A 12,788-nucleotide genomic window follows, 5' to 3' on the forward strand; every position below is an offset into this window, starting at 1 on the left:
TCTTCACTGTCCACAGTCGAGTGAGAAAATGGCGCCGACGCGGGTACCTTATATAGGATCCAAAACCCGCGAGACCCGGAAGGCGGGATGATGACGTTTTGCCTCGATTTCAGATCCGAGTCAGGCGGGAAAAGTCGAGCCTGACTCGGATCTGCCTCGGATCGGGGGGGCTCTGGGGGGTTCGGATTTCAGAAATCCGAACCCGCTCACCCCTAGTATGTACCCCTCACATATGCTGCAATATGTGAAATATATTTCATCCTGATGACACCAAAGGTCAGGAGTGCCAGTAACTGATCCCATATTTTGAAATACCCATGAAACTTTATAATTTTTGGCTATCTCAAGCAAGGAATGTGAAAGAGGAAGGAAATCACATCATGAAGACTCTTAAATGCTATAGAAAGAGGAGAAGGAAACTTTCTAGTGCGTCTTCTCATTTCAACATCTGACTTGTTGGATTACAGTACTGTACTGTATGTCCGATCACTGGATAATGACGCATATTAAATGGCTCTGTATGATTGTAATGGTCTTAGGAAGCAGAAGTGGTAAGTGACAATTTTACATTATATATATATATATATATATATATATATATAGTCAACAAAATAGAAATTATGTATTCACTAAATAATTTTCTGCATTAATAAGTGATTTTTTGCTAGAAAGACAAGATTGTTGAATAGGGAGATAAAATATCTGTAGTCATTCATTCTAGTTTACAAAAGATGTTTATGAAATAAAAATGCACAATGGGATTGCACTTGCATAGAAATGTAAATACTGCGATAAGCAGCATACAGTATGTCACAGTTGTTTATTCCAATTGTTGTGCAGTAGTTTGTAAATATTTATGGCTTCAGAACAGTTTTCTTTTAAGTGCTAATCGTGACTCTAGCTGATGATGCTAATTTCCTCTGGTGCCATAAAGAGAAGAAATGTATCAGCAGCTTCTGGATAGGAACGGCTGTCAATAAAGCTTTCTGGACTCCAGTACAGTGTTATTAATGAACTGCAAAACTTCCCAGTGCTCCCCTCACCTGGGGCTGCTCCATGCAGCCTTTTTCCCTTGGGCTATGTGAAGCTACAGAGAGGTGGGATGACTGTAGTTACATAGATTGCATCTTCTTTTTGGTCCTCTGGATGGCTGTGGTATGTAATGTTAACATTCATTATACTGACACAATAATGTCTACATGGCCAGAATGTCACCATTCAAAATGTCGATATGTTCAGAATGTTGACATTTAACAAGTCGATAATCACAACTGATAAAATATTAACCTGTTCAATATTTCAACATTATCGATAGTCAGGATGTCGACACGCATATATTAGCCTAACCGTAACCTTATTACAACCTGACCCTAATTTCATGTGTCAACATTCTTACTATTGACATTCATAATGTCGATATTTTAAACATGTCGAGATTATGGTGTCGACATTTTGAATGTCGACACGTAACTACATCCCCTTTGAATCACATCATCTTTCACAGCCATTAAAAGTAGTAGTGAATACAATGATTTGTGGAGTCCTATGCTATGGCAATGAAGGAGAAAAGCCTGTTTTAGCATGCACTTCCACTGAGTGAAAGGACTCAGGGCCTGATTCAGACCTGGTCGCAAGCGCTGAGCGCTCCCAACCGGGTCGATGTTTGCCCACTGGGCATGCTCACGACGGTCTCGCACCAAAGGGGGCGAGCTGTCGATGGTGAGCGATAGCTCGCCCCGTTTGGTGGGCAGGCTGGGGGGGGTGGCCGGCCAAACGGAGGCAATCCCAACGGAACGCTTGCCGTTTGGGGGCTGCCCCACTGACATAACAAGTGATGTCAGTGGGAGAGATTTCGGCTCTGTTAGAGCCGAAAGCTCTCTGGGGCTTGTGGCCACGAGACCCTACCACAAGGGTCTCGTCACAAGCCCGATGGTCGCGATGGTCTTGACCATCGCGACCATCAACCTGGCTGCTCGCTATAGCTGTGGGTGGTCACCCACAGCTATGCGAGCGGCCGGGAGGCCGCTCCAAAAAAAAACACCCTGATTCAGAGCGAGCGCTCTTTCAGTGCGTCCGTCTCTGAATCAGGCCCTCATTCAGTGAAAACCTTCTTTTTCATGCCATTAGAGTGCAGCACATCATGTACCAGAGCAGAACTGGTGGCAGAAACAAAAGTGAGAGAATTTGGAAATGTATTAAAAACACCTACAGACATGTCCATAGCCGCTGCAGCCCACATATACTTGATAAATACTAGGCATAGGTGTTTTACCTTCTTTTTTTTACCTGTTTTCAGTGGGTAGCTGAATTATAAATCAATTCACATGATGTGGCTGAATTTCAGAGATATGCAATTGGCTAAATATTGTGATCAATCTGTATTAGCAAAAATTTGGTACATATTGTACCAGAATTTGCCTATTTCAATCGCAACATTCATAATCACGGAATGTACATAAGCCAATCAGCAAGTATCATTGTGATACCCTGAATAAATGTATAATAGGTGTTAAAGTGTGTTGAATTATCACAGTCCTGGTTACGGTGTGTTGGTAGGAATCCGCTCTTGCTTAGGTACTCTGGGCCTGATTCAGAGCCAGACGCTCTGACAAGAGCACTCGCTCTGAATCAGAGCCCTCCTACCTAAAATTGGAGCGGCATCCTGGCCGCTCGCATAGCTGTGGGTGACCACCCACAGCTTATGCGAGCGGCCAAAAAGATGGTCGCGATGGTCAAGACCATCGCGACCATCAGGCTTGCGACGAGACCCTGCGGTAGGGTCTCGCTGCGGCAAGCCCAGGAGTGCTTTTGGCTCTATCAGAGCCAAAAGCACTCCCACTGACATCACTAGTGATGTCAGTGGGGCCGGCCCCAGACGGTAGGTGTTCCCATGGGAACGCCTGCGTCTGGGCAGCCACGCCCCCGGCATGCCCACCAAAGGGGGCGTGCTGTCACTCACCATCGACAGCACACCCCCTTTGGTGCAAGACCCATAGCGACGGCTTGACCGTTGCTATTCGGGTCTCGCGCATGCGCACGACGGAGCTCCCTCCATCGTGCGCATGCACACTAGGGCACCATCAACCCGCTTGCGAGCGCTCAGCGCTCATGAGCGGGTCTGAATCAGGCCCTCTGTCTTTGGCAGTACTGATACTCCCTCCCTCACACCACAGCAAAGGGGCAAGGAATCTTACCCTTTCCCAGACACAGACAAAATGGAAGTCAGAATGCATACAAAGGATTTCTGAATTTACTTCTAGTGACCCCAAATGAAGGCTAGAATGGGTCACTTCAAGTAAAAGAACACATGGCAAGCGTTTCTTAAATCACACTAAATACAGGATTCGCTAATGCAATATCACATACACCTGACTATTCAGCAAATACATATTAACTTGCTCTTCACACCTTTATAACATTTTACAATTATACCTACTTAATGCTGCACAATATTACTTTGCTACTTAAGCATGAAATAATACAATCACATAGAAATGCTCTCAGTACTCTTTGGTTCAATGAAAGTTCTCCTTAAATACAGTAGATGAATGATTCCTTATACTGGGTTTATTAGTAAATAAAAGTAAACAGTCTGCGCATCCACTAATTCTTGACCCTCTCAAAATACCATGATATAAGCAGGGCTGTTTCTACCTATAAGCTGAATGGGCAGTTGCCCAAGGGACCCAGGATTCCAAGGGCCATGCCCGATAGTACCCCTGCCCCCCATCACATAGCTGCCGCCACTGATAGTCCTGCATGGGGAGGAGGCAGAGGCGGGTACCAGCTCAGGGAGGGAAAAAGCGTTGGATGTAGCTGGTGCATTGCATCGGGGCCCGCTGTGGTGCAGGAGCCCATATTCTCCATTACACCCCCGCTAGTGTCCCCCAGGCCCCAAGTGTAGGGCAGACCGCAGTGAGAGCGGTCTGCCCTACACAGTTTAGAAACACACAGCCACTAGCGGCGGTTGTGTGTTTGTTATAGCAGCCAATGAGAGTTAGACAGACTCTCATTGGCTGCTGCGTCATCCACGGAGGGAGCCGGCTGGAGCTCACTCATGAGCTCCATCTTCTGGCTCCCCCCGCAGCAGTTCATGACGTCTCTCCCATCCCATAGTGCAGAGCATAGAGGGGGCACTACTGGGGCACTATATAGGGGGGGCGCTACTGGGGGCACTGTATGGGGATGGTGGCCGCTACTGGGGGCATTGTATATGGGGAGGCACTATTAGGGGCACTGTATAGGGGGGCGCTACTGGGGGCACTGTATGGGGAGGGTGGCTGCTACTGGGGGCACTGTATGGGGGGGACTACTACTGGGGGCAATGCATAGGGGAATTACTACTGAGGCAATGCATAGGGGGATTACTACTGGGGGCACTGTAAAGGGGGATTACTACTGGAGGCAATGCTTAGGGGGGATTACTACTGGGGGCACTGTAAAGGGAGATTACTACTGGGGGCAATGCATAGGGGGGATTACTACTGGGGGCACTGTAAAGGGAGATTACTACTGGGGGCAATGCATAGGGGGGATTACGACTGGGGGCACTGCATAGGGGGATTACTACTGGGGCACTGTAAAGGGGGGACTACTACTGGGGGCACTGCATAGGGATGATTGCTACTGGAGGGACTGCATCTGGGGGATTACTACTGGGGGCACTGCATAGCGGGGACTACTACTGGAGGCACTGTATAGGGGGTATTACTACTGGGGGCACTGCATAGGGGGATTACTACTGAGGGCTCTGCATAGGAGGGACCACTTCTGGGGGCACTACTGGGGGCACTGCATAGGAAATTTGTTGTATTGTACATGTTCAGACTGTGACTTGTGTTTTTTTCCTGTAAATGACTTCTGTTTTTCTGCCGATATCCAACAACCAGCACAGCCTCCACCGATAGCATCCCATCCTCGGCAGAGGATTGTTTAAAAGGGGCCCCAGTGTATTGCTTTGCCCAGGGGCCCAGGGGCCTGCACTGCTGTTAAGACAGCCCTGGATATAAGTGGGAAACGATTGGCATAAAAAAATGTATCATAAACCATCGTAACTGTCTGATGGTGTCACAGTATGAATCTATGAGAATATGTATGTTAAATTATCTAGTGTGTTCACAATACAAACATAGAATTGTCAAGATATCAAAATGTTTTAATTTAATATACCATAAAAACTAACATATAAATAAAAACACTATTTAAATATTGAAATGAGAAAAGACACATGTAGTATCACATATTATTGAACATATGCCCATAAAGACCTCTGGTAAATTTCAATAGTAAAATTGTTGCAGGCTGTTACAACTGTTCCAGGCTCGCAGGAGGTTCTGTGAGTAATCATACACCTTTAACATAGCAATATACATCTATGCTAGATATTTTCAATATTAACTCACAAGGAAGGCTTTTATGTACCTGTGACAAGTTCCATTCACCGCCTTGTTGGTCTGACTAACTTATATAGCCGGAGAGTTCTCTTTGATACACTTTCACAGAAATGTATCCACATTGACGGGACTTTTAATTCAGAGAGCGATGTCTATTGCTTGTTATCCATGAGATCTACAACATTTTTACTACCAGAGGTCTTTATGGGCATATGTTCAATAATATGTGATACTACATGTGTCTTTTCTCATTTCAATTTTTATTTTTATTTTTAATTTATATGTTAGTATTTATGGTATATTAAAATAAAATTTTTTGATATCTTTGACAATTCTATGTTTGTATTGTGAGCACACTAGATAATTTAACATACATATTCTCGTAGATTCATACTGTGACACCATCAGACAGTTACAACGGTTTATGATAAATTTTTTTATGCCAATCGATTCCCACTTATATCATGGTACTTTGAGAGGGTCAAGTATTAGTGGATGCGCAGATTGTTTACTTTTATTTATAAAGTTGTGATTGTCACAAATTTACACAGAATTTATTTGCAGTGTATGCTGCTATCATACTGATCTAGCCCCCTTAGTGGAGGTTCCCACCATTTGGGTGCATACACCACTGGCAGTACTTTTATCTTTACTGGGTAGTAGTGCCCAGGACACAAAGTAATATAACAGAGCTAATGTTGTTGAAATGTGTAGTTGCTCCATAATTTAAGCATTTAAATTTATCAAGATGGCAGCTATTTTATGCACAAGCATGGTGCCATCTTGTCACTGTGTTAGAGTGCCACAGTGGAACATACACGTGAGACCCTGCTGGTATCCTGCATATTCCTGCACTGCCACCCAAACAGCCCCTCTCAGCACCAGTGACGTGCAGTGAGGTAAGTGGCTGAAGAGGCACTGGCTAGTATCAGAGCCATATTTATAGATCCATTTACGAACCTGATGGTTCATGTGGGCATTATACAAAGGTGCAGCAGTACTGTATATACTGCTGGAAAATTGATCAGGGATGTGTGGAAAAGGTAGACAGGGGAGGCAGTGCCTCACCTGCCATTCACTTTTTACTCCAGAGTTTTGACTATAAATATGATTAGAATAATACAAAGAAGATATTTAGAAAATTTTATTTACATTTTTCTTATCATTTTTATAGAGAAAACTCTGGAGTATACTTAAGTATGACAGGAAAGGCTCTGCCTCACCTGCCCACACATCACTGCTGAGCACGCCTGGTCCCGTGAGACTCTGCTAGTGCTGGGCATCTTTTTTTTTCTGAAAATGTGTCTAAGTTGTAACATAATGTGACTTAAGCTGCATACACCTGTAAAGAATTAGTTGATTGGTTGGAATGAGAATCTGGTAAGGTATGAAAGCAATTTGCTCCCAAATGCCGGAAAATGGACAAAAACTGTTGTTTGAACAAATTGTTTAGATCTAACATTTAATAAACTTGTCTGACCGACCATTTTTATCTGTTTTCTGGCATTTAGGAGCAAATTGCTGATCTTCAATTACTCCCATATGTTACCAGATTTTCATTCCAACCAATCAACTAGTTGGATTGTTGGACAGAAAATCTTTATGTGTGTACCCAGCCTAATATGCACCAGAAGTCTGTGCTGATTAATTTAATATGTGGCACTTATATATCATAAACTATATGTCCTTGACACAGAAGAGTGTTATGTGATGATGACCTCTGTCTATGAAACCCTTGCACATAAAGTAAGATTACCTTGGATATGACAGTGTCCAAAAACTCCTAGATGGGATAGTTACAGGTATATCTGAGACAGATACTTAAAGACCAATGTGTGAAATCTGTATTACAGGCAAACAAAGCTGTTACCAATTCCCAAAATCAGGAATCAGAGCTGAGGCACCCCTGGAATTGGTGCATTAAGATGTGTGTAGTCTGATGGAGGATAAAGCGATAAGTGGATACAAATACTTCATAACATTCATCAATGATTTCACAAGAATGACACATACATTAGACACATTCATTTGTCAAAGACCATTGCATACATGCCAGAATAGAATGGTGTAAGTTAGCGTGCAAATCAAACCGTAGTGGAGAGAGCCGGTCTATGTTAAAGGATGCCGGCCTAAACAAATGTTTTTGGGTGGAAGCAGTGTCCAAGCATCAAACATCTCAGAGTTTTTAGATCTATTGCCTATGTGCACATCCCCCCAAAAAAGAAGACCTAAGACGTAAGCTATATCCCAAGTCCTTGATATGCATCATGCTTGGATATTGCCAAGAGAGTAAAGGTTATAGGGATCTATTTATCAAGCAGTGAAAAGCGTGGAGAAGTGACCAGTGGAGAAGTTGCCCATAGCAACCAATCAGCTTTGAAGTAGCATTTATCAAATACAGTCTATCAAATAATAGGTAAGAGCTAATTGGTTGCTATGGACAACTTCTCCATTGGTCCACTTCTCCACGCTTTTCACTGCTTGATAAATAGACCCCTATAGACTCTGGAATCCAAAGATCAAAAAGCTTGTCAAGTCAAGAGATGATATATTCCAAGGTATAGCACCACTTAAAACAAAGCTGGAGTTGGAAATGTGTTATTGGATATGCCAGTAGCTGGAGACATACCTGAACCAGAGGCTACCAGCGTGTACATCCAACCATAGAAAAGAACCTCTGCAAGATCAAACAGTGGAAAAACATTGTAAAGATGTTATGAGGAGTTTACAAGTATCACATTCTGTGAACTCCAAAATATCCAAGAGATAAAGTCAAAAAATGACTGGTTTGAATGGAAATCCAAAATAGCCAAGGAAACTCTACACCTTGTAGAGACTTTGAATGAACTGAAGCTTATAAACAAGGAAGATACCATCAACATTGAGTGTGACATTAGATGAGAACTGTTGGAGAAATGCTCTGTTGCTGCTGGTATCCTGCATATTACTTTATCGCTATCCTCATACATGACCAGCTGGTTGTCTGTATGTCCTGCTCAAGCTCTGCTCCATCCAGATCCACTTATTGTATAACTGTGAGTACGGCTGTACAAACACCTCTACTACACTAAAGTAAACCAAACTCCTGGTTAAGTACTAAGGCTGTCTACTTTACCTGGATTCCGCTGGTGTCTACTATTATAAACTGCGTTCCACCCAAAAAAGTACACACATACAGGTATCAACAAAATACAACCTGGGTTGTATTTAATTATTTGTGTGCACAGTTGGGGCCCTTAAATACACAGAAACCGTCTATTGTTGCAGCGCTGTTATACATACTTTAAATGCAGCAATGTCTATCACATAAAATAATGGTTATCTCTCACCAATTAGCAGGATACAGCTTCCCCTTCGGAAGATAGCACTTCATACATCAGAACACTTGGGGCTAAATGTAATAGACTGCGAGCCTGCACTGCTGAGGAATACATGCGAGTATGCCCATATTTTTAAAGCAGCAAATATATTAATGGGTAAACCAAGTTGGTTTAGCCTTTAACATGCTTACTGCTTTAAAAATATGAGCATACTCTTATGTATTCATACAGCAGCGCCAGGTCGCAGTCTATTACATTTAGCCCCTGGTCTGCCTGTGGCACCAATAAGCAATCACTTTAATGCATCTTATCTCTCTCACTTGTTATATTTTTCTTTCTTCCACACTTTATGTACCTTTCTCTTACTTCTGCTTAGTTCCACACTGCTATCTGCTTGCACACAGGGCTGTAGGGAGGGGTTTGCAAGCGGTTCTGTCATCCAGGGCCCTGGGGGTGGCACCAATGCTGCCCCACAGCCCCTGCATGTAGCTAGCGGGGTGCTTGTAATTGCACCCTGTGGCCAGTAATGCTGCTGCAGTGCTTTCTAGAGCATTCACATGATGTGCCCTGCAGTGTGCAGAGTCGTCCCGGTGCATCCGGGCAGCTCTATGGTTTCTTCTGTCAGCGCCCTTTCCCATTCAAGTTATGTCATGTGTTTGGGGGCAGGGCCGGCACAGGGCAAGTGCAACTCCATCACTGCTTGCGAATCTCTGCATATTGGTCTATTCTGGGTGCTAGATCACTTCCAGTTGCATACACCCCCACTCAGAAAGATCTCCATCCATGGCCTCACACAATCTGACATTCCTGAGATTTATCTTTACTTTCTCTGCACCCTGAGGATTTTAGTTCCAGAAAGCTGCAGCTGCATCTGCGGTTATCACATCATGACCATAGCTTTGGAATTGAGACCTACAGCCCCTCAGATAAATAACCATTCTCTTTGGATTGTTCCAAGTAAAATATCTGTCGATGCTCTTTAGGGCCTATTTATTAAATACAATTGCTGGATATTACCTGAAAACACTAGTTTTTGAGGATACCCACAAATATTAACAATCCATAGGGGGCTGCAAAGCTGTCAGATTTATTTCAGGATGACGTTATATTATAGTAGCCTATGGGCTACTATTTCACACAAATTACCAGCAGCGGTATGACCACATATGCACAGAACGGCCCACGCTCCCGATATAGAAGATAAATGATTGCTTTTGTGATAATTTCGCTTCTGTACACAAAGCAGGGACAGGCTTCTTTCAGGGCCCCTCTCACTGCATGAGAATTTTAGTACATTCGGGAGAATGTGATTTTCTTATTGCTGCAAATAGCGCCGATAACCTACCTGAATTTGTTCACTTTTTACAGAATTTAAAACCTCACTAAAACACACAGAAAACAACTGTTTCTATTCTTGTCATTAGCAGTATTACTACTTCAGTACTATTTATGAAAGTAATTTGCAATCAATGTGGATAGCAAATGATTAACCCATAGGGGGAATAATTATGAGGGTATCAGAGATATCTGCTGTTTAGCTACGGGAACTGCAAAAAATGTGCATTTTATCAAGCACCGAAAAACTTAGCTTTTTGGAGCTTGGCCATATCGCTAATGCCATCCTTAGGATAAATCTGGTAACACCTAATCTATTTTAATGAAAACAATTGAGATTGGTTTTTTTTCAAAGTGGAGTTAGATCCACCGTTATAGTACAGTACTTACCTGATTGTGATGTGCCAGGATATTGGCAGAGGAATCTTGACCAGTAACAAGAAGTTTTTACACCTTCCTGTTCATATAGTACATTAGTACTGTCTGAATACGTATTCAGAGCTGCGGAAAGAATTGTAACAGGAAAGCACAAACAGTTTTTGTCTTAAAACTTTTAAATGCTGACATTCCAAAAAATGAACATTAATTTATCAACAATGGATAGCTCCTTTACTCATCCCTCTGGTGCAAGATTCACAGGTATAATATATTTTTAACAGTAGTCTTTATTACAAATTTATTTTAAGCCTAACGTGACAAAGAAAAGAAACAAGAACTACTGTATTCTGTAACAGGTAGAAACCAGGAGGTATATTTACTAAAGTTCGATTTTGTTTTCTGTTCGATTTTGCATTCGATTTTGGATCGATTTTGGTTAGATTTTTTTATGAAAGGATTTACTAAAGGCAAAATCGAATATCAAATCAAACAGAAAAAGGAATGTGAAATTAAATCGAATTTCTGAAAACATTGATATTTTTACATAGAATTCGATTTGTAAATCGAATGAAAAACAAACTCAAACTGCAAATCCCCAAATGAATAGAAGAACTTCACGCATTTGTTTCAGCATGAACAGTTGATTTGACACAGATACATGCATACATCAGTGAGATGCATGCATGTATCTTACTGTAAAAAGCTTGGAAAGAGTTAGTGTAAAAAAAATAAAATGATGTGGGGTCCCCCCCTAAAAACACAACCAGCCCTGGACTTTTCATAGCCAGTCCTGGTTGTGTAAGTACAGGAAAAAAATTGCACAGGGTATCCCTGTAATTAGCACAACCAGCACCAGGCACTGATCCGGTCTTGGCTATGGAATTATAGGGGAAAAAATGCATAGGGTTCCCCTGTAATCTCCACAACCAGCACCGGACCCTTTCTAGCTGGGGGGGGTAATGTCACAGTCAGGAAAACCCTATCACCGGGTTCCCTAGCCGAAACACTACACCTGACCACTAGTCAGCCCAGGCCAGGGATCCCTGGGGAGTTGGGGGACCCCCTCTCCAGAGCACCCCAGGGCTATCCCGCTGGTGGGATAGCCCTGGGGTGGGGGGTGGCGGGTTGATTGTGTAAGTGTAGTGTAAAAAAAGATAAGTGTAAACATTGTCTTTATGAATAGAACTGCAGGTCCCAGCAAGCCTCCCCCGCATGCTGGTACTTGGAAAACCACAAGTACCAGCATGCGGGGCATTAAGGGCCTGCTGGTTCCTGTAGTTCACCTGTAAAGAAATGTTTAAATAAACACACTACACATACACTGTGACAGTATAGTTTTATTACATACATACTCACACATACTCACCTATATTACCTGGACTGGTCCCCTTCTCCCTGTAGGCATCCATGGTCTTGGTAAAATAAAAAAAATTAGAAACGTGAGCCACGCAACAGGTAACAACCACGATGGTTGTTACCTCTCGAATGAAGAGCTCAGATGCAGCTTCTCTCTTTGTAGAGTTGTGTCTGAGTGTTCATTGACTGAGAGAGGTCAGCCCCATCTTCTCTTAGCCAATGAACAGCTCCCACACACACATCTCCCCTGGCTGTGGCATTACACCCGGCCGGATTTGAGCCCAGTGCTGGTTTTAGAAATAGGAGGACTTTTTAAAACCAGGACAGGCTCAGCAGCCCAGTGCTTGTTCCTAAAATATTGGGGAACCTTACACGTATTTTTTGGGGACTCGCTGAGCAGCTCAGGGCTGGTAATGCATTTGGGGGCGGGGGGGGGCATACATCTTTTTTTTTTTTTAATTAACCCTTTTTTTACAGTTAAAACACACAAGCAGCCTTCACATATCTCTCTGATATGTGCAGGCTGCTTGTTCGGGAGTGTTTGGCTGCTGTCAGACACTGCAGATATACCATCGGAAAACACACTGTCAGAACACGATTCTTGGTAAATTTTGATGTTTCGGAAGCCTAAAATAACCCGGGTTTCAGCAAGTCAAATCGAGTTTAAAAATGGCAAAACTCGACCAAATACGATTCTTAGTAAATTTACCCCTCTATATACCTGATGTTAGTGGCTAGTCTGGATCTGATTAGTTTTTCTGCAGTATGTTAAGGCTTTTTTTAGCCCTGAGAAAGATCAAGCATAACATACATCAGCACCAGTGTCCACCTGTACAATTCCTAAGCTCCTAAAAAATGGAAAATATAGATTAGGCTGACAGATTCCTAACCCTGCAGCTTTTGAATATGTATGTGACATCCAAAGAATGCTATAGCAGCTTAATATGATGAAATGTATACATAGCTGACAAGTCTGCAATCCTGGAGCACTCCAATGTGTCTGTGT

At 42.9% G+C, this 12,788-nt stretch overlaps 1 protein-coding gene across 2 annotated transcripts in view; it reads left to right on the forward strand.

The window, feature by feature from the left end:
- Nucleotides 1–466: 466 nt before the first annotated feature.
- VSIG4 (V-set and immunoglobulin domain containing 4) overlaps nt 467–12,788 on the forward strand; it is a 99,156-nt gene continuing 86,834 nt past the window's right edge. For both annotated transcript variants that reach the window (XM_088444204.1, XM_088444205.1), the window contains exon 1: nt 467–551. In XM_088444204.1, the coding sequence (XP_088300330.1) occupies nt 479–551 (73 nt within the window). In that variant the 5' untranslated portion in view covers nt 467–478. The remainder of the gene's footprint in view (nt 552–12,788) is intronic.

The sequence above is a fragment of the Taudactylus pleione genome, unplaced genomic scaffold (assembly GCF_031769625.1).
Source record: "Taudactylus pleione unplaced genomic scaffold, aTauple2 ptg000352l, whole genome shotgun sequence".
NCBI lineage: Eukaryota > Metazoa > Chordata > Amphibia > Anura > Myobatrachidae > Taudactylus > Taudactylus pleione.